This window comes from Myxine glutinosa, chromosome 8 (assembly GCF_964187855.1).
Source record: "Myxine glutinosa chromosome 8, kmMyxGlut1.1, whole genome shotgun sequence".
Lineage (NCBI taxonomy): Eukaryota > Metazoa > Chordata > Myxini > Myxiniformes > Myxinidae > Myxine > Myxine glutinosa.
The window spans coordinates 109,825,619-109,850,222 of NC_136268.1; the positions used below are offsets into that span (position 1 = coordinate 109,825,619).

At 45.6% G+C, this 24,604-nt stretch overlaps 1 protein-coding gene across 1 annotated transcript in view; it reads left to right on the top strand.

Moving 5' to 3' along the window:
- The window catches only part of LOC137432836 (WD repeat and FYVE domain-containing protein 3), a 223,909-nt gene that overhangs the window by 129,398 nt on the left and 69,907 nt on the right, over positions 1-24,604 (top strand). Inside the window, exons 30-46 of the mRNA XM_068125081.2 lie at positions 1,205-1,398; positions 1,920-2,054; positions 2,191-2,370; positions 2,497-2,733; positions 11,424-11,520; positions 12,433-12,581; positions 14,840-15,069; positions 15,322-15,419; positions 16,900-17,205; positions 17,341-17,495; positions 17,714-17,791; positions 21,444-21,665; positions 21,776-21,823; positions 21,994-22,150; positions 22,335-22,492; positions 22,702-22,850; positions 23,285-23,491. Of these exons, the coding sequence (XP_067981182.2) occupies positions 1,205-1,398; positions 1,920-2,054; positions 2,191-2,370; positions 2,497-2,733; positions 11,424-11,520; positions 12,433-12,581; positions 14,840-15,069; positions 15,322-15,419; positions 16,900-17,205; positions 17,341-17,495; positions 17,714-17,791; positions 21,444-21,665; positions 21,776-21,823; positions 21,994-22,150; positions 22,335-22,492; positions 22,702-22,850; positions 23,285-23,491 (2,800 nt within the window). The remainder of the gene's footprint in view (positions 1-1,204; positions 1,399-1,919; positions 2,055-2,190; positions 2,371-2,496; positions 2,734-11,423; positions 11,521-12,432; positions 12,582-14,839; positions 15,070-15,321; positions 15,420-16,899; positions 17,206-17,340; positions 17,496-17,713; positions 17,792-21,443; positions 21,666-21,775; positions 21,824-21,993; positions 22,151-22,334; positions 22,493-22,701; positions 22,851-23,284; positions 23,492-24,604) is intronic.

Consider the following 24,604-nt stretch of genomic DNA (forward strand, 5'->3'; position numbering starts at 1 on the left):
AATGAGAATTTAGAGCATGTAGTGAGAAAGAATTATAAGAGATTGAATTTTTTTTTGAAGTAGAATGAGTTGAAGAGGAAATTGAAAGGAGCCTTTTAAATAGGAAGAAAAACAGCGTGTTGTAATGAACCACTGACTAAAACACTGCAGGGGAAAGTTTAAACATATTTAAACAGAACCGTGAAGAACAATCTTATATTCACAAAGATACCAATGGGGAGAGGGCCTTAACGGGGCAAAAGGTGGAAGGCAAGGCGATAATGGGGGCGGGGCGGGACAGCGCACGTGGACAGAGGGGCACGATGGGACAAAAGCACACGAGGAGAAAGGGAAATAAAAGTTGTTGTTTTTTTTGTTTTTTTTGGGGGGGGGGGTCGGGGTTGCAACGTTAGACAAAGAGTAGATGTTCGGGGAAGTTTGGGGTGGGAGAAGGGAAAAATCTAAAAACCGAGCAAAAACAGCGAAGGAAGGAACAAACGTCGAAGGGGGAAGCCTGAGGCAAGGCCGCACACGCACGGCAAACAGAAACAATTAATTTATGAAAGATAAACACCAAGAAACTTCCAAGGGGCACACTATAGGTTCACACACCGAAAGATAAATACAGTTTCGACAAAATACAATTGTGAACAATGCCTTAACTTTGAAAACGTGGAGACCGTGTAGAGCTTCGAAAATCCATGACGCCTCTCCGAGTTTTGCCATCTTTCCTCTGCCATTATAGCACTTCACTTCACGCCCACACGGGGCGGCAAGATGCCCTCCAGACATCACAGAAACACGGAAAATATTAAAATAACAATAAAAGTAGGAGGTGGGGTAAAATAAATACAGGATATGTGGTTCCTCATGATTGGCTTAATAATAACTAGCTTGGAACCACTTTACTATGTGTGTGCGTGTAACCACGTAATATTTCTGCAGCAGTGATGTTTACAACAATGATTGCAACAATTGATTGTTACAACAGATTGCAAAATGATGCAAGATTCCCTACTACTTAGCCCACATGTTTCAAACAACATTTATCAGTTCTATAATAATGATTTGTCATCTTCACAAAACCGTAGTGGCAGTTATATGGCTTGAATTTGTTATACATCTTTGAAAACATTCACGATATTTGGTTATCCATAACCCTGTCAGTCTCCTACTTTTGTTAAATAAAAGAAATAATCGGTTTATTCACTGTGTTGCTTGGCAGGCTTAAACGTGGAGTTCGGAAGCAGGCCAAGAGGCAAGTCTTCAAGGGAAGTGAATGCTGAAGTGTGCATGCTGCCAGGTTTCTCGGTCCTCTGTTCGTGGCTGCCACATCACTCGGAACAGCCGCAGATCTACGTGCTCCTGCTTGCGTTGTTCTTGAACCGCCCGCTTCATGGGATTCCACCTGATGTTCAGGTACCTCCTTCGTCATCACACATTTTGAACTCGAAGATGCATTACCTCTGGAGGGGATAACTCGGATGAATGCTTTCCATTTATTTCTCCTGTTTGGTAGGGGAGCGTTTTACAGTATCTACTCAAAATAATTCAATGAGGTGATTTGATGGAGAAAATATGCTACAAAACCATTTTGCTATGTTTTTTTTATACGCAGCACGTTTGCCATAAATGAACGGTTTCCTCTATTATTGTGACCCAAGGGCCAATACCGTGAAAGGACATTCAAATACACTGGTAGAGTGTCTGCCTTTGGGGCTATATGCTTTCTGGGTTACACAGAGTGTAGTGGAATCTGACTAAAATTGCTTTGCTTGAGATTGGGTGTTTGGCTCGACCTTACCCTCATCTGAAATCCCTGCTAATTTGCAACGTTTTGGTTGATGGAAAGGTACTTGCATCGATCGAGTCCGATGTTGAAATGTATTTGTTTTTTGCGTTCATCTTCTTCCATTTTTTTTTTCCTTGTGAACTTGCAGTTGGATCTGGACTCTATCTGGAGGTTTAGTTTGGGGATGCATCCAACAATCTTCTCGGTTCCACCCACCATCGTCTCACCTTGTCTAGAACCCCTAATGGTGCTGCTGTCAATACTTCGTTTCACACTTGGACAGGTTCAATCCCCACCATTTTTTTCCATCCATTTAAATAACACAACCAGTCAACGTGTTCTGAAACAGTTTATAATCAACTTAGCTTGAACCATTCGACATTTTTGACGGTCCTGCTCATGCTGATGTTTCCAATCAGCCCCAGCAGGCTGACAGCGATGGCTCTTGGCTGGTGGAATACCCAGTAACGGTGTTGCAGTTTCTGCAGTACCTTTACCACAATGTGGCTGGCCTGATGTCTGCGTGGTTGCATCCAGAATTCCTCAGTGCTCTTGCTGCCTCCATATTTCCCTACAGCCTTACTCCTGCCACAGAAGAGGTAAACAACAGTAGTTAGTTGCTTTTGTAATGTTGTGTTCTTCACATAAACATTTAAAGGAGATTTGTCCTTTCTCGCTTCTTCACTCTCATCTTTATCTCTAATGAGTTTCACATTCTTGCACAGGATGAAGGACCAGACCAGTCAGAAGAAGCATTGCCAGAGGAAGGTACAGACTCTGGGCCTGCGTCTCCAGATTTGCAGAAGCAAGATGAGAGAGAGCAGATGGAGACCCAAAAGGGGCTTTCGACCCATCCTGGTCGAAAGCTGGTGATGGATCTATTGCGAACCATTGCAGTGGACAGTCTTCTTCAAGGGTCGACCTACAAGCAAGGGCCTCCACTTATTGACCTGCTGTTGGAGGTCAGAAGTTTAGTAAATGGATGTGGGTAGACTGAAACGGTACTCATGTGTGTTAATGGGCTAGTTGGTTGCTGATATTGCATACCCAAATACAGACTTGGCATTTAATATGGAATTTTTTTTTTTTCTTGACTTGGGTTTACTTTCTTAACTCAGTATATCAATCTGGTGAGTTTCTTTTACACTTTGGTGATTTATTTGTTAAAAGAACCATGTCACTGATTGTCTGTCGCAGCAAGAAGTCAACAACAGGATTATATCACAGGTGGCGTGGCAAAATGTACGGACAGGTGCATTTGACGATTGGCTTCACAGTCGGGTATACAAGGGTTGTTGCGTTCTGTATTAGTGGAAAACAACTGCTGCACGTCTCCAAAAGTTATTGCCGCTTCCTCTGGAGATGGTCCGTCAACTCGACAATGCTGTTTGTCATGGAGTGGTGGCTTTACGAAATTACGGCATGAAAGAGCGTGCTATTGCTCGGCAGTATGGCATCACTCAAGGTCAGGTGTCAAAGATCCTGAAACGAAATGCTCAGAGGGGTGTCCCTACTCAAATACCGAGGCCAGGACATCCCCACAGAACCACAAGGAGGGATGATCGCCAGCTGCACCGATTAGTCCACAATGGCCGTACCAAGTCAGCTAATCGGCTTAGGGCTGAGTGACAGCAACTGACAAATGTGCCTGTATCCAGAAGGCTAGTCAACCAACGACTGGTTCAAGCAGGCTATCGTGCCAGGCGTCCCCTGAGAAAGCCACGCCTGACCAGACAACACTGCCAGCGCCGATTGCAGTGGGCCAGAGAGCACCGTCGATGGCAGCCAGGACACTGGAATCACGTGATCTTCAGTGACGAGTCTAGATTTCTGGTCTATCGTCAAGATGGCCGCGTCTGAGTGCACAGACAAGTGCATGAAGCCCACAACAAAGATTGTATCGTGCCAAGAGTCCAAGCTGGAGGTGGTGGGGTGACCGTTTGGGCTGTTTTTCATGCAGGGGGCAAAACTGACCTGGTTGTTCTGAATGGAAACCTGAACCAGTTCAAGTACAGGGCCATTCTGGAAGAAACATTGCTTCCATTTGCTCGTGCAGCCTTTCGAGGAAACTTTGTCTTCCAAGATGACAATGCACGGCCTCATCGTGCTCCATGATCCAACACTTTCTTGCTGACCGTGGTGTCGAGCATATGGAGTGGCCTGCCATGTCCCCGGATATGAATCCGATAGAGAACTTGTGGGCAGAATTAACGCGTCAAATCGACCACTTGGACCAGCATCCGACCTCCGTGCGTGAATTGCAGCAGGCTATTGTCACTGCATGGCAAGCGATTCCTGTCCAAACCTTGGCAAATCTCGTGAACAGCATGCCTCAACGTGTTCGTGCTCTCCTGAATGCTCGTGGGGGTTACACGAAGTACTGAACTGTAATTTTACTGTCCGTAATCCCAGTCGTAATTTAACTTTTGTTTTTGTTTAAAAAAATTTTTGGCTAATGTGCAAAATAAAGAGATACTTCTGGAAAACGTACAGAAGTTTAACACAGTACTGTCCATGAATTGAGTTCGATTTTTTTTTTTTTTTGTTGTATACAAGATCGAGGCTCGTGAAAGAGCGAACATTAATCACACAGAAAGACAAACAGACACACAAAACAAATAACATCAGGAGCGGTAGACAAGATGGGGAGAGAGGGGGAAGGACACAAACACAACATTTGAGAGCAGGGACCGAGAGACATGGAGACATCGAGAGAACTGTGGGAGGGAGAGGGCTTTGGGGGGGAGGCATGGGAAGGGGGGGGGGGGGTGGGAGAGGTATAAAACATATGGACACTGCCAAGACTTCCAGGAAAGAAGTTCGAATTTCAAACAAGGTGGATCTGGGGTGAATTAGTGGGGGTAGAAAAGATCAAGGTTTTGGATGGGGGAAGATAAGAGATGGTGGTGAACAGCTGTTTTGAAGACCTGGAGGGAGGAGTGTGATTGAAGTGAGTGTGGGAGTTTGTTCCAGAGGCGGGAGAAAAGAGGAATGAAAGAGTGAAGGTGAGCAGAGAGCCGAGATTTCGGCAGTTTAACCATCAGAGGGTGGCTGGCAGATCTTGTGCGACCTGTAGGAATATTTGGGGGACAGAGCACAGAGAGAGCTGGGGGAGCAAGGCCGGAGAGGAGTCGGTAGAAGACAGAAAGACCACCTACCTGCCTGCGGTGAGTGAGTGAAAGGCCCTCAGAGATAGCTTCATCGCGGGAGATTCCAATGATTCTGAAAGCTTTGGATTCAACAGCGTGAAGCCGAGCCAGGTGTGAGGCAGGAGCACCAGCCCATAGGGGAGAACAGTATTCCATTGAGCTGCGGATGAAAGCCTTGTATGTGGTGAGGAGCTCAGGTGTGCCTAGGAAGGACTTCGCACGACGGAGGATGCCCAGTCGGCGACTGGCTTTGGAGGCCAGCTTGGAAATGTGGTTTTCCCAAGAAAGATCATGGCAGATGGTGAGACCCAAAAGCTTGAGCGACAGAACTTCTTGGAGAGGATTGTTGAGAAAGTAGATGGGAGGGTTGTCCAGTCGATCTTTTCGGAGAGACATTGTAAGAGTGTGAGATTTGTCAGGATTGAAAGACATGTTCCACATGTTTGACCAGTCTGTGATTTTGTCCAGGTCTTCAGAGAGTGAGGAGGCTGCAGACTGCCGATCTGAGGGAAGAGGAATGGAGCGGCAGAGAGTGGAGTCATCAGCAAATAGATACAGAGGATTTTCCAGAGAGTCGGAGAGATCATTGATAAAGACCAGAAAAAGCACAGGGCCCAGCACACTGCCTTGGGGAACTCCAGCCTGAACGGGAAGGGGAGATGAGAGAAATCCATTCAGGGCCACACGTTGACTACGACCAGAGAGGAAGTCCGCAAGCCATGCATGGAGATTTCCATGGATACCATAGGAGGAGAGTTTGGTGAGCAGAGCTGGGTGCCAGACCGTATCGAAGGCACGTGATATGTCAAGGGAGACAGCTCTGATTTCCTGTTTGGCATTGAGGACCTCCATCCATTGTTGAGACAGCAGAAGCAGCATGTCCAGAGTAGAGTGACCTGGTCTGAAACCAAATTGATGATCAGAGATCAAGCCATTGGAGAAGAGGAAAGATTTCATATCCGAAGCAATGATGGATTCCATGACTTTGCTGATAATTGGGAGCAGGCTGATTGGTCTGTAGTTGCAAGGATCTGTTTTTGCACCTTTTTTGTGTAAAGCGGTAATGTTTGCTGATTTCCAGGATGCTGGCAGATGACCTTGAGCAAAAGATAGGGTGAAAAGAACAGAGAGAGGGTGAGATAGAGCGGCAGAGCAGGATTTTAGGACCCGTGGGCTGATGTCATCTGGTCCAGTTGCAGAATCAGAGTCGAGGTTTGACAAAAACTCCTCCACCTTGTCAGGAGAGAAGATCACAGAGTCCAGGAGCAGTTTGGTTCGACTGGGAAAGGTGGGAACAGAGAGAGATGGGTTTGGGACTAAGGATTTTGAGGCAAACACAGAGTTGAGGCATTCGGCTTTGTCACGTGCGATGTCAACTGTGTGGCCATTTGAGATAAGGGAGGGGATGGAGGGGGAACAAACACCAGAAACGGACTTGACCAGACGCCACCAGGATTTGGAGGAAGGAGACAGGTTTGAGAGTTCATTCTTGAGTGAGGAGAGATAGTGCTTCCTGGCACTCCTGAGGGTAGACACACACTTGTTCCGAGCTTGGTGGAAGGAACTGAGATTTCCTTCAGTTGGATTAGCCTTCCAAGAGGCAAAGGCAAGTTGTTTCAGGGCAACTGCCTCACCACAAGATTCAGTGTACCATGGACGGGAGGAAGGGTAAGACAACTGAAGGCGAGATGGGATAAATCTGTGCATGAGAGAGATCAGTTTGCTTTGGAAGTATTCCCAGGAAGAATTGATGTCAGAGGCAGTGGAGATGGGAGACCAATCCAGACGATTGATGGCTGCTTGAAGACCGTCCCAGTCGGCCTGAGTGAAATGCCAGACTCGTCGACGCTGAGGAGGCTCTCTGAGAATGGCCAGAGAGATGTCCACTTTGACAAGCACATGATCAGAAGAACCGATTGGAGCAGAAGAAGAGCAGCAGACATTAGCAGGGAAGTTAGTCATAACCAAGTCTAGAAGAGAAGATACTCCATTGGCTGAGATCCGGGTCGGGAAATTGACAGATTGTGTCAATCCCAGTGAGTCACAGAAGTCCTTTGCTGAGGTGCTATGACTGGTGAGAGAGGAACCCACACCCAACCAGGTGGCATGATGACAATTGAAGTCACCACATATGAGGAAGAGAGAGTTGGGATGAGTGGATAGAAGTTGGTCCATGTTGTCAGACAGTGAAATGTAGATGGAGTCATCACTGTTTGGGGGACGGTACAGAACACATATGAACAAAAGGTGGGAGCGGAGAGGAAGCCGTAGCCAGAGGTACTCCTGGGGGTGAGGAGGAGAGAGGGCAGTGCAAGGAGAGTGAGGAAGAGAGTTTTTGATAAAGATAGCCACCCCACCACCAGGCCGAGGCTCAGGTCTATCATACCGGAGGAGGGAGTAACCAGGAAGAGATATTAAGGAATCAGAGACATCTTGAAGGAGGAAAGTCTCTGTTAAGCCGATCAAGTCTGGATTGTCAGAAGCAACCTGTATGAAGAGATCAGTCAGGTTTGAGCGAAGGCCCCGGATGTTTGAGGTCCATACCGTTAATGATGAGAGAGGGGGAGCATCGGGTACAGGACAGGGGAGGGGAGGAGTAGGGTAAGATGAAGGATGAGAGGGGGAGGTAGGGAGAGCAGTTGTTTGTGTGTCCTTATTGCAGAAGAGTTCCAAGAAAGGGAAGGATGAGGAGAATGAAAGGTTTGAAGGTGAAGGGATGAGGCACAGTGAGGGGTTGTTTGAGGGGGGGGGCAGAGGAAAGAAGAAGGTTGGGGGGGGGGTGGAGGTATGAGATAGAAGGGAGACGAAGTGGGGAGGAGGCAGCTTTGAGGAGGAGGGGGGAGGAGGGAGAATTGGAGAGGAATGGTATGGGGGGAGATTTGAATGGGAGGGGTTGGGGGGGAGTTTTGAAGGGGAAGGGCAAGGGGGGAGTTCAGGAGAGGAAGGGCAAGGGGGGAGTTCAGGAGTGGAGGGGCAGGGGGGGGGGAGTTTAAGAGTGGCGGGGCAAGGGGGGAGTTTAGGAGTGTAGGTGCAAGGGGAGGGATTTGGATGGGAGGGGCAAGAGCGGAGTTTAGAAAGTGGATGATTAATGAAAGACGAACATTGAAAACAAATTGGGTTTGTTGTGATTTTCAAGTTAGCAATCCGGTTCAGAATGATGGAGGAGGGATGGAATGAATGTGAATTTAGACCAAGTAGTGAGGGAGACATATAAGATATTGAATTTCTTTTTTTTGAGGTGGAATGAGTTGGAGAGGAAATTGAGAAAAGCCTTTTAAATAGGAAGAAAAACAGCGTGTTGTAAAATACCTCTGAGTAAAACACTGAAGGGGAAAGGTTATACATATTTAAATAATATTTAAACAGAACCGTGAACAATCTTATGTGCACAAAAATACCAACGGGGGAAGAGCCGAGAGGGACCACCACGAGTCACGTGAAGGGCAAACGGTCAAAAAGGGAGGTCAAAAAGGGATATCAGTTTACATCACTTTCAAGGATCAATTTATTTGTTTCGAAATGTCAAATGTGGTTTTTGTTTCTTTTAAAGGTCACATTAACAAAATCTAGAATAATTTCAACATAATTCCAATGAACTTTTGGTTCTAAGACATCTTGAAAAGTAAGTTCACCCCCACAAAAAAAATATTCCATATTAAATGCCAAGTCTGTACATCGGGAATTTTCGTTTCCTTCACCCACCCCACTCCCACTCCCCACTCCACCCCCACTCCCCACTCCCAATGCTCCATAAATACCCTTTGCCTTCCTTCAGCTGGCAGGATAGCCTAGACTATAGGTATGTGCACTCACCTCTGAGTTGTCTAATCTGGGTTTGAGTCCTGACCCAGTTATAAACTGGCACCCTGGTGTTTTGCAGGCATGGCAATGCATCAATGTGTGTCGTCTATTGGATTAATGTTAGACCGGAAGACGCGTCTGCCAACACTCGTTGGTAAATGTTAAAGATCATACTTTGTTTTTCATGATGAGGAGGTGAGTTATCGTCGGCACTTTGAAGAAATTACAAATTTCTGCATCTTTAGTTGAGTCTTCTGCAATCGACCAAGAATTGTCCAAGAATTGTTCTCACCTCGAAGCGTTTCTTGACTCGTGATCGAGAGTACGGGTATTATTACTGCCCTGCGCATGCGAAGCGAAAAGCGGAGTGAAGCAGTTGGTTCACTTCTGCCTGTCCGTCCATCCATCCACAAATGTCAGTTTATGATCGAGGAACAACTTGATTTCTATTGAACGCTATATTTTGAACACAAATCAGAAAATAAACCTGTAGTTTAGCAGTAGTTTGGCTCTGAATTTGTTCCAATTGCATATGCGCAGATAGGAGCGAGATATTGTTTTGTTCACGGGTTGGTTAACACTGCCCCTGAATGGATAGACCGAAACAGGCTTTATCTCAGAGGCTCTGTTCTGAATTATGGTGATATGCATGATGCGCGGGGTGAGGAGAATCATGAGGCACCTTATCTCTTTTAAAACCAAACGTGTTTATTCCCGAACAAATAACAACCAGGAAAGATTGACCCGACGGGGAATTCAACAACGGGATTGGGGGAGGGGAAAACGGGGGGAAAACTTATCAAATAATCAATCGGTGACTATTTACAATGAAGTAAAATAAATTTTATAAAAACGAAGGCCCCCTGACTCCAGTCACAGTCGCAGACTGGGAAGAGGGACAAAACTGGGAGACTTATCTCTGGTGGCAGCGGTGGAGGGGAAGATGGGCACGGAGCAGGCGATGAGGAGACAGCAGGATGACAAAGAGGTGATGATACGATCAACAGGCAAGAGGTGGGAGGGGAGATGAGGACAGCACCAGGGCCAAGGCAGGCAGGCAGGATGACCTCCTTTTAGCTCTCCTCCTTCTTAACACCACCAATCTCCTCAGACCTCTCTCTCAGTTCTCCTCACAAAATCGCGATTCCCTCAGTGCACTGTCCCCGCTCAATCCAGGCTCCTTTCCCTTCTCCTCAGAACTCTCGCAACCCCTGCCCGCACTTATCAGCTCCTCCCTCTTCTCCTCAAAACGAGCACAAGTCCTCCTGTGCCTTTTTGTAAGCTCCTCCCTTGTCTCCCTTGACAACCCTCTGTCCCTCTCGACGTAGGGCTCCACCCCCTTCCATGAGACGGTTATAGCTCCGCCCCCATTCTCTCCTTGCCTGGCAGAAACCCAGAGCTTTCTGCCTCATTATTCCCCTGCTCTATAGAGCTGTAACCCGGCACGCCCACTAATGTTTACGAGAGGTTTTACACACGTTTGATTCACTTTAATCACTCTATCTTATCACAAGCACGACCCTTGTATCGTCCCCATTCAAACACAATCCTTAAGCTCACGGGTCCCTACTTCCTTAAATCGAGATTTGCTTCCTACTCGCACACAACCATGCTACTCTATACGGTTCTATCTCTTTTAAGGTAATCTCTAACCGCCCCCCCCCCCCCCCCATAAACGTAACAATATTTTTACTCTGTCTGCCTGTCTGGCAGTCAAACCAAATAAAAAATCACTAGTGAGGTACCCGTGCTATGCACGGGTGGGAGGCCAGAAGCAAACAGACAATGCAGAAACGGCGAATGCTAAAGCATGAAACCAATAAATCCCACATTCCTGTAGCACCTTCAGTCACACGTCAGACATGGACAGCAGGTTCGTGAAGGACTTACATGAAAAACGTACCCGTTCGCAAACAAACGGGTACGTTTGTTCCATACCCAGTCAATGGTGAATCTGCATGTGGCGATCCGCGAATTTCACGTTTAGAAAGTAGAAATCATCACGGCATTTCGTCATTCACTTGAACTCGATATCTCTTTTTTCATTCCAAACAGCATAACTCCAATCACAAATTAAATAACATTAATATAGAAAATAAACTTTTAACAACATTCGTGACATAAACAAATATTTAAATCCTGATGTGACGTTCCGTACAGTTGGGTGAATACAATTACGATTTTGAATTCGTAATTGTATTCACTCAATTCCAATCATCAATTGATACTTTAACAAAATACTGTTTTAAATGACGGTTGTATTGGGAAACCCACTCATTGCCGTAATCTGTCCACTTCCGCATTCGCGACAGGTTCATAATTCTCATCAAAATCTAAACAGTATTTGTAGAATTTCAATAAACTGTTTTTAAGGATGCCATGCAGGACACAAACAACAAGCACATATAACTAATGTGGCATGCTCAATAAGATGAAGGTGGTGTAATAGCCACTGTGTCAATGGCAGCAAACTCCCGGAATTATTTCTTATACGATCTTTAAAATCGTTATTTAATTTCATTTGAATTGAACACTGCATGTGGGGTAAGGTGTTTTATGAACTCTAATTATTATTGGTATTATGTACAAATCAATATGTGGCTCCCAACACTTTGCTTTGTGTGAACTGAACCATGTTCAGTAATGTTAATTCATGATGCCTGAGTCTTGGAATGGAAAAAAAGCTTTTATCCTCCTTCTAGGCTGGTCCTGAACAGGGGAGTGTACAACAGAGACAAGAGTTCCAGTCTGAATTGCTCCAAGGAATTATGGACCATCTTATGTCTGCCGATGCCCTCAGTAAGCCTTTAACTTCTTGCCTGAGCTTTTTGTTTTTGAGAAATATAGCATTGTTATGTAATCGTTACTCTTCATTTTTTGCTGCTTAGATGACGCCTCCACCTCTTTTCGAGGGAAATGCTATGAATAGTGATGAAGACTTGAGTTCCGCTACACCCTTTGCTTTCCTTCCTGATATTCACCAGAAGCTATAGCCTTGTCTGGTTTGCTCCAATCTTTTCATGTTCTGTTTTCTTTACAGAAGGAGATAGGCTCATAATTAAGTTTACTTCCAAAAAGGAAAGTAGGTCATAAGTTGATGGAGGAGAAAAGGGAAAATGTGAATTGTTTATCTATCTTTTAAATCAAATACAAGGTAAGATTCACAACGATGCATCAGTTAAAAACCTGAAACAGCGAGGCGGTTCTTTTCTCGCGTTGGAGAGAAAAGATTGGACAACAGTCCAAACGGATAGTCGATTTAGGTTTGCATAGTAGTTGAATGTGGAGGGGTTTAACAGATATTATATAATCAGGGAAACTGGAGAGGGGACTTGATATCAGAGCACAAGGTTCAGATGCTAAAAATAAACCATTTTGCATTCTAAGCAATAGTTTGGGTTTGAGATGTTTAATTGCTAGTTTGTGTAAATATGTGTTAAGTGGCCATGCTAAGTAGTAAACCATACATTGTACCTGTGGTAAGCATTCCATCTCGGCTTTATTAAAGTTGACTCTCCCGGCTGTTTTCTTTCCCCCTTTATGCTCACACATTCAGGACACTTTTGGAGAGCAGGTTAGTTTGAAGAACTCTCCGTGCTCAAAGAAAGCTCTGCCACAAGAGATCGTTGACTCTGTCTGTCATTTGGCATGTCACTTTTTGTTTCGTCATTTGTTTTAACCTCTTCCTTCTCCTTTCCCCACCTGTGACAGGTGACAATGGTACAAATCACAGCAGTTACATGGTTGTGGCATATGGAATATTCCACTTTGCTCAAAAGGTGGTGGATAAACTCTGGCACAGAATGTTCATTCGTGAGCCTCAGCTGGTCTTCAAGTTCATCACTCAACTCATTGCACAGGCAAGATGCAATGTTTTGCATTAGTTCCATAAATTTGATTTCTAGGATCCACAGGGGGATTGGATTGGAGTGGAGGTTCGGAGGGAGAGGGGTAGGCTCGAAGCTCTGCATGTTTTCTGAAAATAGCAAGTATGTCATATATTTGAACCCACAATTTGTGATGTCAGTCTAGTATCTTCGCAACTAGGCCATGAGCTGAAGATGGGCGCTGGATTGGCATCTCAATGGTTTTGGTTTTGATCTCAGCTGAGGGCAGGCTTCTGGAGACCAAACTGGTCTCGAAATAACTACCATCGTTGGATTGTCAGAAATAGCTCCAACTGGTTCACTAATGTTCTTCAGGGAGGGGATGATCTGCCTGTCCTACCTGGTCTGGTCTACATTTATGCCGATCCACACTTTGTGCTTGACTCATGCCCTCAGGGCAACTCAGACGCTGACAGGATGGCCTGGAGGTACGCACACTAGCCTCTAAGCTGTCTAGCCTGGGTTTGAATCCCGATCCAGCTATAGACTGTCATTCCGGTGTTTCACACGCAGGGTGATTCATCAATGTGTTGCTGTCCCGTGGATGGATGTTAAATGGACATCCCATCTGCCAGCATTCATTGATGGATGTTAAAAAAATCCCATCGTGTCCTTTGCGAATAGTAGGTGAGCTATCGCCGGCACCCTGGCCAAATTCCAAATCCCTCCCCTCACCAGCAGAGAGAATTGCATAAGTGACCTAGCCGCCACACCCTCAGCCAATGATGCTACCCCGCGGCCTTGTGCTGCATACAAACGAGGAAGAACCAGGGCAGCTCGGGATGGGCAAAAAAAATGCTATATTTGAAAAGGAAATGCTCCTCCAAATATGCTAACCAAATGAGAAATGAAAAGGCCATCATCTACTTATTTGTCATTGAGCAGTTCTGAGATGTTTTGGTAAGAAGAGCTGAAGACATTTATTCGGTTCAGATAAGGTTTGTACCTAATCAGAAAACTGTTTGTATCTGATGACACGTTATTAAAAATGACATTTTAAGGTAAGTTACTATCGGAGCTTTTAAAGTAGGCTTCGTGCAACGGCTTCCCAGCATCTAACCGTGTTTATTTTTATTGTACAGTCAGACCCCACTATTTGTGGTTCCGCTATTGGTAAATTGCGACCTGCTTCTCTATTAGTGGCCCTGTGTCCCATGTACTGTCAGTTTTTCGTGGGTGCAAAAAAAAAATTCACGAGCCGTGAGCATGACACGCTTGGAAAACCAACCCATCTTTCACCAGCCACGTACAAAGCAGCTGGACCTATGCAAAAAAAATCTTCTATAAGCCACGATCATGACGTGCTTATACATTTGTGGCGCTGTGCTTTGCGTTTTCACAGCTTTCGTGGCCAAGTGAGCTTCGTGGGATGTCCCGCAATTCAGTCTGTGAATAGCTTCACATGATATCCCGCCATTCACACGGTAAACATTGCTTCGTGGAATGCGGCACGGGTCGCGGGATGTCCCGCCATTCACACTGTGAATAGCTTCACGTGATATCCTACCGTTCACACTGTAAACATTGCTTCCAGGAATTCTTAGCGGGATATCCCGCCATTCACACTGTGAATAGCTTCACGTGATTTCCCGCCCTTCACACTGTGAATAGCTTCACGTGATATTGCACCGTTCACACAGTAAACATTGCTTCACGGAATGCTTCGTGGGATATCCCAACAGATGGTAAACATTGCTTTGCGGGATATCCCGCCATTCACACTGTAAACAGCTTCGCGGGACATTTCACCAGCTGCATAACATGTCACCCCCACGAGTTACTGTCAAGAAAGAAAACACTCCACCATATCTATTCGTACAATTAGCTGTCTCCCTTTTCCCCATTGAAACAATGGTACACCATGCATTTGCAGATTTTCATTGACATTCGTGGGCTTTGCCTCAACATTCGCGGATTTTCGCGATTCAGGAACCAATGCCCCCTTTTTCCATTAAAACAATGCCCCACCATTCACGGTTTTGCAATTAGCGGCACTTTCCAGGAACGTATCCCCCGCGAATAGCAGGGTACGACAGTACAGTGATATTACAGTGAAGAACTTCATACTGTTGTTGTGAAAATCATTCAGGCCCTTTTACTTGTTTTAATAGCTGACTGAACAAAAAATCTTTCCCCATTTCTATGCACGTGATTTGTGTAAGGAATATGATTCTTGTGTGATTGCTGCTTTCTACATTTCTTTCTTTGTGCATGATCTTTATGGTTAATAGGCAAAACAGCGCTCGCAAGGCCTGTGTCTTGACAGCCTATACAACAGCCTGAACCGCACGACGTTGTTTCTGCTGTCACATTCGCGTCGCAGTCCACAGCAGCGAGAAGCCATGTGCCAGTCTCTGCGCTTGTTACTCAGCCATGTTCCATTGCTTTTTGGGCCAACCAACTACCAGCCTGAATTTTTTACCTGCATCATTCACTGCCTGCTGCAGATACGTCTGAATAGGTGTGCTCACCCAGGGATATTCCATTTACATGTCCTGCACTCTCCTTGGCAACTAAGCCACTAAATCTTTCCAGATTCATTTTGTATGAGATGCAAATGAAACCTTGTTACAAATAAATTCCTGATGGTTGTGTTCAAACTCACCAGTGCCAAAATTAAAGCTGCTTTTTGGAGGGGAAAAAAGGGGTTCACTGGTGACCTAAATATCAGGCTATCCATGTGCTTGTGTGGCTCGGAATGATTGTGCGGCAGGTTTGAAGATGGCTTTGGACTGGAGCTAGAATCAGGTAATTCTTCCTGGCACGTGCTTGTTCCTGCTGACTTGGAAGCGGAAACCTCTCAGCAGAATGGTAAGGATAAGAGGGCAACATGCATGTAAAATTATGGATGAATTCAACAGGACATTTATCGAAGTATGCTAAACACCATGGGAAGTAAGGGGTAACTGGCATTTTTGGTGTTAAACAAAAATGTGTGGAAGGGGAGTTTTGGGAATTCCTTCCACCTTCCCATGATTTTGATCTCAGATTAGGTATGGGAATCCTGAAGTCACGTTTCCAGAGGTTGTCTGCACACAACAACGAAATCCCCTCCACGTTATTTCCCAGTATCAAACCCCTCCGTGTTAGTACCCTCCCCCCAATCTCCTACAGGCTACAAGACTGCATCCTTCCAACCCCACCCCTTCTACATGTCCCCTTCTTCAGCATCCCTCCGATTCATGTCCCCCCTATCTGCAGCTCCTCACCCTCTCGTGTTCCCCCTCGTCCCACCCTATCTTGGCTTCCTCTAGTCCCACCCCCTCTCGGCTTCCCCTCATCCCACCCCCTCTCGGCTTCTCCTCGTCCCACCCCCTCTCGGCTTCGCCTCGTCCCACCCCCTCTCGGCTTCCCCTCGTCCCACCCCCTCTCGGCTTCCCCTCGTCCCACCCCCTCTCGGCTTCCCCTCGTCCCACCCCCTCTCGGCTTCCCCTCGTCCCACCCCCTCTCGGCTGCCCCTCGTCCCACCCCCTCTCGGCTTCCCCTCGTCCCACCCCCTCTCGGCTTCCCATCGTCCCACCCCCTCTCGGCTTCCCATCATCCCACCTCTTCTTAGTTTCCTCCTTGTCCAACGCCTCTTCTCGGCATCCCCCCCACCCCATCCCGTCCCACACCCTTTCGGCATCCTCCATCCGTCCTGCACCCTCTCGGCATTCTCCCTGTCCTGCAACCTCTTGGTACCCCCCTTGTCCCACATCCTCCCGGCATCCCCTCCACCCCCGTCCTGCACCCTCCTGGCACACCCCCCAGTCTCGCACCCTCTCAGCTCGTGCCCCCCCCCCCCATTCGTCCTGTACCCTGTTGCACCCCTACCCCCTTTACCCGATTCCTCGACCTCCTATCGCCCCCACTTTATGGACCGCAAACAACTGAGGCCTCTGCTCCAACCTGACAGGTCTCTCAATCCAGGCTGCTGTTGAACAGACTCTTCAATCCTTCCTCCTATAGGACATTCTTAACTCCTCAGTGTCTCTCCCTGGTTATTGTCTCCCCTGATTTTATTGACCTGAACTCTGCCCTGGCGGTGGAGTTGCGATTTACATCAACAACTCAATTTCTCACTGTCCGTGTACCGTGTACACTGTACATCTCTCCCCCCAAATTTTCAGCTGTATCTCTTTATCTTTCTCTTTGAAACAAATTAGTCCATGATAGTTCTCACTTTATAATGTTAATGGTGTATGAACCCATTAACATTAATCAACTAGTATATATATTTTTTGTCATAGCATCCATAGTTCTGTCTGTGTTTGACCATCTGATTTCTACTGATATTTGTTTTTCTTGCAAGTGGTTCCAGAAGACCATGAATTGCGTCAGCTCCTGCTGTGCCTTTGGAAGGAGCTGCAAGTCAACAAGAGGCACTTGTTGGAGGCCTTGGTGCCAGGGGGCCTTGGTCTTCCAAGCTCTGCACTCAAAAGAGATCAATCCCCAGGCCCCAGGGCTAGCCCTAAAGGATCCAACCGCAAGATGCATGCTCACAGTCATGGAGAGCCACAAATAGCAAGTGGCTCACCATTAGCAAAGAGTCATGACCTGGCTTGTCTTTGGCACTTTCTATCAGAGCCTGCGGTACGGGCCTGGCAAGTGTTTATAGGTAGGGTTACTATCTGAATTATGTAAATTTTTCATAAGGCAGTTTGTTTTGCTTTTTTTTGGCAAAAATACTTTAACCTTCATTCATTTTCTAAAAGGTATGAAGCTCTTTGTATCCCTTGCTCAAATCTGACAGGCCACGAACGGAAGCAGAGTGCTAAAGCAGACCAGCATACGGCCTCGGCACGCCGGGCACGATTCGGGGTTATGGGGTCTTTTGGTTTCATCAAACTGTCTAACAAGCAGAGGCGCAAAGCTGGTTTCAAGACAAAGAACACGATATCCCTGCAGGTGCCACCAATCCGTCCAGTTAAATTCTCACAGTAATATAAAATTTCTCCGAAACCTGATGATGAACCTTGATTATTAAATGGCATGAAAATGAAAGGATTAACGCAAAACACAATCCAGTATATCCTTGTCTTTTTTGTATTTCCGGATGCTCGTGAATTTTACTACAATGATGAATTATCTCACTGCGATTTTATTTTTCCTTTTTTCTGCTAAAGGATGCTGCTGCTTGGACCCTCACACATATTTCTGTTGTTCAAGACTTGGTCGAAAGCCAGTTCAAGCAATGGGAGGAGGTAATGAAATGCCAAACACTGAATGATGTTCACATTGGTGAGCATTCAGTTTTTGGGTTTGAAATGTACAGTGCATTCACAAAGTATTCAGACCCCTTCACTTTTTCCACATTTTGTTATGTTGCAGCCTTATGCTGAAATCGTTTAAATTCGTTTTAAATGACCAAGAGAAATGGGAGGCACCTGAGCAAAATTTCAAGTGTCATAGCAAAGGGTATGAATACTTATGTCAATGTGATATTTCAGTTTTTTTTCTTTTTAATAAATCTGCAAAACCTTCTAAAATCCTGTTTTCTCTTTGTCAATATGAGGTATTGAGTGTAGATTGATGAGGGAAAAAATGAATTTAAACGATTTCAGCAGAAGGCTGCAACAACAACAACAACAACAACAAAACAACATGCATTTTAAGGCCATTTTCCCTGCTAGAGAGGGGGTTAGCCTTGCGGTCCCCATGACAATCTTCTCCATTTTGCCCTATTTCTGCATCTCTCCTTGTTAACCCCCTTGCCCGCATTTATTCTTCCACCATCTTTAGCCAAGTCTTTCTCGGTCTTCCCCGTCCTCTACTTCCTTCTACATTCATTTCCATCACTCTTCTCAACCAGTCACTTTCATCCATCCTCAACACATGACCAAGCCATCTCAACCTGTTCCTCTTCACAGCATCAATCACAGGCTCTATTCCCATCATCTTTCGCAATTCATCATTTGTCTTCCTCTCTCTCAACGATACTCCGCACATCCACCGAACCATTCGCATTTCCACCCTTTCCAGCCTTCGTTGCTGCTCTACGTTCATTACCCATGTCTCGCTCCCATAAATCATAACACTTCTCACACATGCAGCATACACCTTTCCCTTAAGCTTCAACGACACTCCCCTCCTCATCCGCACGCCACTCAGTTCCCGAAACTTCTTCCATGCACATCTCACTCGAGCAGCCGTTGCCGAGTCTGATCCACCTTCTTCATTCAGCATTTCTCCGAGGTAGCAAAATGTTTTCACACCTTCCAGCTTCATGCCGTCTCCAAGATCCAACTCAACATTTCCTCCATCTGCAGCTCCCTCTGTGCACACCCTTTACACTTGAATGTAGCTGCCTCACTGGTTAATGACCCTCTCAGACCACTACATTTTTGATGAACCCACTCAGCGCACATTGGACATTGAATGGAATTCACTCCGACACCCTTCCTGCACACAGCACATGGCCACTTCCCAGTTCTTTCCACCTCACCACATGCTTTACCTCTTGCCATCACCTTCGGCTTTCCGATATTCACCTTCAGACCTTTTGTCTCCATACATTCCTTCCACTTGTTCGTCTTCTCCTTCAGTCCATCCATACTTTCCGCAATCAACACCAGATCATGTGCATACAACAACTCCCACGGTAAACCCTCCTTTACGTTCGGTAAACCCTTTCCAATACCTTCATTCCATGCTCCAAGAACTTTATCGCTCGGTACGAGCCACACTCCAGAGGGTCACTTTTCCCCTTGTATAGAGGGGAAAATTCTTGTATAGAGGGGCCATTCTCTTCACACCCCAACTTCCTGCTGCCTTCAACATATCTCCCACAACTCCCGTCGGCCCTTCCGCTTTTCTACTCTTCATTGCTTTTATCGCTTCCTCAACTTCCTTCTCAGTTATCTTCTCTGCCGGTCCTAAAACTGGGTTACTCTCGATGTTGCCATCCCATTCATTCTCTGTATTCAACAGCATTTCCATATATCTTTTCCATCTTCCTTTAGTTCCATCTGGGTCCACAACGATTTGTCCCACTTCATCCTTCAAGCAACTCACCCCCATCACACACACCTCTCTTTCGCTATCTGCTTTGCAATCCTGAATACCGCTCTCTGACCATCTTCCGAATCCAAGCGTTCTCCGAACATTTTCCTACATGCCTCCTGCGCCTTTGCTACCTCTTTCTTTGCAGCCTTCCTGGCTGCCTTATAACTTTCATGCTCTGCTTTTTCTGTTCCCGTACCCTTCGACTTCTGCCACTCCTTGACCTTCTTCCTCTTCTCGTCAATCCTCTTTCCAACTTCATCATCCCACCACCATGTTTCCGTGTGCCTCGGTGGTCCTTTTGTCCATCCACATACCTCACCAACGGCTCCCAACAGACTATCTTTCATTGACATCCAATCACTTTCAAGCTCAACCACATCATCCTCGACCATACTCAGCCTCTCTTTTAATGCCTCCCTTACTGTCACCTCTTTCAACCTCCACACCTTCATTCTCGGTTGGTACATCACCCGCCGAGCTCTCCTCGCACCTTTCACCCTTATGTCGCAGACAACCAAGTGGTGCTGTGAAACAGCCTCCTCCCCCGGGATCACCTTTGTGTCCCGGAGGTGCCCCCTATCTCGCCCACGCACCATCAGGTAGTCAGCGGTTGTCGTCAACCCACCTGACGTGTATGTAACAAGCTTATTATCCTCTTTCTGGAACTGAGTATTACAAATCAACAAATCAGCTCCATCAGCAAACTCCAAAATCCTTTCACCTTCTCCGTTTCTCACACCATATCCTTAACCCCCATGAACTCCCTCAAAACCGTCCATACTCCTTCCCACATGTTCATTTAGGTCTCCTCCTACCACAACAAGTTCCTCATCTTTCACGTTTTCCATCAGCTTCTCTATCGCACACCAGAACTTGTCCTTCTCTTCATCGCTCCGACCAACCTGCGGAGCATATCCCGCGATGACGTTCACCAAGACCTTTCCAATCATCATTTTCACCATCATCAACCTATCACTCACTCTAGTCACACTCACCACACTGTCTACAAACTCCTCAGAAAACAGGACACCAACACCATTCATGCCCTCTGGGCACCCTTGCCACACGAACTTGTATTTCTGTCCCTGCCTACACTTCACCATTCTCACACCACTTCCCTTCCATCTCGTCTCTTGCACACAATATATGTCCACTCTTCTACTGATCAATACTTCCACCACTTCTCCTGATCTCCCTGTGATTGTCCCTACATTCCATTTCCCAAACCTCAGAAACCGATCTCCACTTCGGGCTGTACCCTGCCCATATGTAGTTGTAATTGTTATGGTTCTCTTTTTGAGGCAATGTTTTTATGGCCGGATGCCCTTCCTGACGCCAACCCTCTTAGTCGCATCCTACGACATGCAGGGATACGGTGTACCTATTCTAAGCCAGGGTACACACCGGGAAGCATTAGGCTGCAACATAACAAAATCTGAAAAAAGTGAAGGGGTCTGAATACTTTCTGAATGCACTGTAGTTCCTCATTGCAAAGTTCATGGAAGGAAACGGAGTTGTTTTGGCCTGTATTTAACAAAGCATGGCCTCCACATACTCAAAATGGCGTTTCACCTTTTTTGGTGAAAATTGTGTGCAGACTCTTATTGTATCATGAGGGCTATGCTACTACTTTTTGTCGATCAGGGGTAAATTCCCCACAGTAGCCTAAGTGATGGATCTCCACCCAAAGTAAACACTGTTTTACTATTATAGTAATCTGTAACTTCTGAAGTTCACCATTAGCTTTTATCCACATTACACTTCTGTGCACAAGATGAGCATTACGTACTCGATTTAAAGGCATTGTGTGCAGGTCTATAGGAAAAGTTGATGGTGTAATGTGATGTGCAGGGTGAACAAAGCATTCAAAATATGCTTGAGGAGGAATGGGCCGACATGGAGGCTGACCTTCTCAGAGAACGAGGCCTCTGGGGACCCTCGGTTGGCTCTCGGCATGACAAATGGCAGTTGGAGCCATGCGAAGGTCCCTGTCGGATGCGACGTAGACTGGTGCCGAATAACACCTTCTACTCACTCTACCCATACCATTGGGAGGAGCACGAGAGCGATGTGGTGAGATGAGTATGACATGTCGGATTGGGTATTGATTAATGGTTTGAAGATGTGTAAGGATGTTGAACGGCTGGATTGTATTTGAATCACCATTGACGTGCCTTTTCCAGAACCGCAATGAATATTCTCCCAATGAAGACCAGACTGATTTTCCCAAGGTAAAAGACTTTCCTACACGAAGTAACCGAAGGTTCAGTTTGACATTGATTGCATTAATCCTAGGTAAACATTCCGGGATGTCAGGACTTTATTTGTGTGTGTCCGTGTTTTTTTGGTTATTTACATGATCAAGCGTCAATCCTCCTGATTTATTTATTTATTTTGATAGATTAACAGAAGCACTAAGACCATGAACGAATACGATAAGGAAGATTGCACTTGTCTGGCATCCAGCGAGCACCCCATCATTCGAGGAAACAATGGTGAAAGTCACATGACTGAACTGGATGCACTGAATGAGCATGAAGACTTGGTCGAGCTTGGAGGTTTGGTTCAGTATACCAATTTAAACCAGTGCTTTGAGTATTCTTTGTGTGTGTATTTTGGGACCACATTTGGAATTCCCAAAATTACATTGAATCTGTGAAAGTCAGAAATGTTTGTTGTTTTTTATTTATTTTTTTCCATTGCTTTGCTTATGCGTATATATCTGGAATGGATGCACAACAGGCCTGGCAAGCCTGGACCTTGAGAGCATGGCTGGTGATGAAGATGCAACTTCAGAGGGACTGGGGTCAGAGCCTGTAACTGAGGATTTGCTGGTCAGTGAGAGAACAAGCCAGACCAACTACCTGGCAGTGCAGTATCTTCTCGAGGATGGCGAGAAGGTTAGACGTGCTGGACCTGGCAGTCTTTATATACCATTTACAAGATTACTTTGTACATCTTTGAAGGTGTCACGATTTATTTAAATTTACAATGCCTTTACATTAATGATCGAGCAAGAATGAGACAAAATGCAGATGCCATGTTATCTTTGCTTGAAAACAGACCTCTATTTAGCTGCCTACTGAAGCACAGGTGGTCATGTGCACAGGTTTCTCATATGTTCCGCTGCGCCCGTGTGGAAGGCCTGGACACTCGAGAAGGAATCTTGCTCTTTGGGAAGGAGAATTTCTATCTCATAGACGGCGTCACAGTCACTGAAGAAGGAGAACTTTGCCACATTGATTTGTTTCCTTCTGAGTAAGGCCCAAAACCGATCTAAACCCAATATGTGTATGTGACCAAATAATTAATTTAGTCGATGATTAGAAAGAGAATGACATCATCATAATAGTGAAAATTTGATGAGGGAAAATGAGGGAACGGTTTGATTTGAGTAGGTTGACAAAAAGTCTGTGGTTAGATTAACTGTGAGAGGGATGTTTCGGGAGGGGTTGCTTGGAGTCGTAATGCGGAGTCCACCGAATCCTTGTGACTATTGTGACTTTGTGTTAAAGCACAGTTGTAAGCCTTGGCCTAAGGATGGAGCCCATCTTAGGTTGATGATAGGCCATCAACACATGATGTATAAATGTGCTCGGCTGTCTGCTATATTAACTCTATGCTATACACGGAATCTCATGGGGTGCTTCCTCATATTTCAATTCCCCCCCCTCCACCCCTCCCCCCCACAGACTCTACAAGCCGGTCCTGCCCTGGATTACACGGCCAAGGGCCGTGGCCTTTCAGCACCGGAGCAGCAAGTTTTCTTATGAAAGCTTGCGCGAGGTTCATCGATGGCGCTACCTGTTGCAACCCATTGCTGTTGAGGTTTTCCTGTCTGATGGACAAACCTGCATGCTGGCATTCTCCCATGGGATTAGGAATAAGGTCTTGCAGAGGTAAGCCAGATAGATGTACAGGTGAAAGATGAAGAGTGGAAAAGCTTCCAGTGCTCTTAGTTATATAAGTGAAATCTTAGGAATGAGAACCCCATCAATTCATTTTATTATGCGCAGAACATTTTTTGAGGGTTTGTTAAATGGTTTGGTATAACTAGAATGGCACTCTGTAGAGCATTTTTTACATTTACATATCGTATCCCACTGATGGGGCGGATCTGCATCCGGTCCTTAACCAAAATTGAATCAACCTGTTCTTGTCACCTAGCCAACTCACCCAGCAAGTTTTGTCATAATCCGTCCATAACATTTTGAAATATCGTGATATACTGTCGGACCCCGACATTCATGGCTTCGCTATTTGTGGAATCGGCGTATTCGTGGTTAACAAAATGTGACCTACTTCTATATTCATGGCCCTGTGCTTCGCGTGTTTGCGGATTTTCGTGGTCACAAAAAATATTTTTGATCGGGAAGTGATTATTTAATTATAAATCTGTTCAGTTTTACGTCTAATGATTCCTTTAGTATGATGCTACGGGCTGACCTGTTTCCAGGCAACCATTGAAAGTGACTTAAAATTCTGTGATACTGTTTTTTTTTAAACCTTTGTTTCCATATCGTATACTGTACTGCTTTTATTGGTAAAGCCAAGGCTGCAAGGCATGCTCTTGCAAGATTACAGTCATCCCGTCTGAGTGGGAAGAGTATATAGTCATTCACAAAACACACAACCAAACCACAAACATGATCCAGCAAGATTACATTACATTACAGTCCGCACACGATTATGGTGTACTCCCCAAAACGTGTCTTGATCCCAGAAATAGTCGGCGTTTTCACTGCTCGGAGTTTAAGCTTGAAGGATGATGCGGTATTCTGTATTATCTTATGAAGATGGACATTGAGCTTAAATTGCGTGATTCTAAATGTCCTGGCATATTTACAGTCCTTGTGTTAGAATTTCATTGTTTTTTAGATCCAAAATAAAAATTCATTTTTACTTACCGTACCATAAACAAGCTTCGCTGATCGGTGCAAGATATACATGATGTAAATATTGTGCCGATCAGCGGAGCCGATTCCAGATCTTCTCACCAAAATCGAATCAAT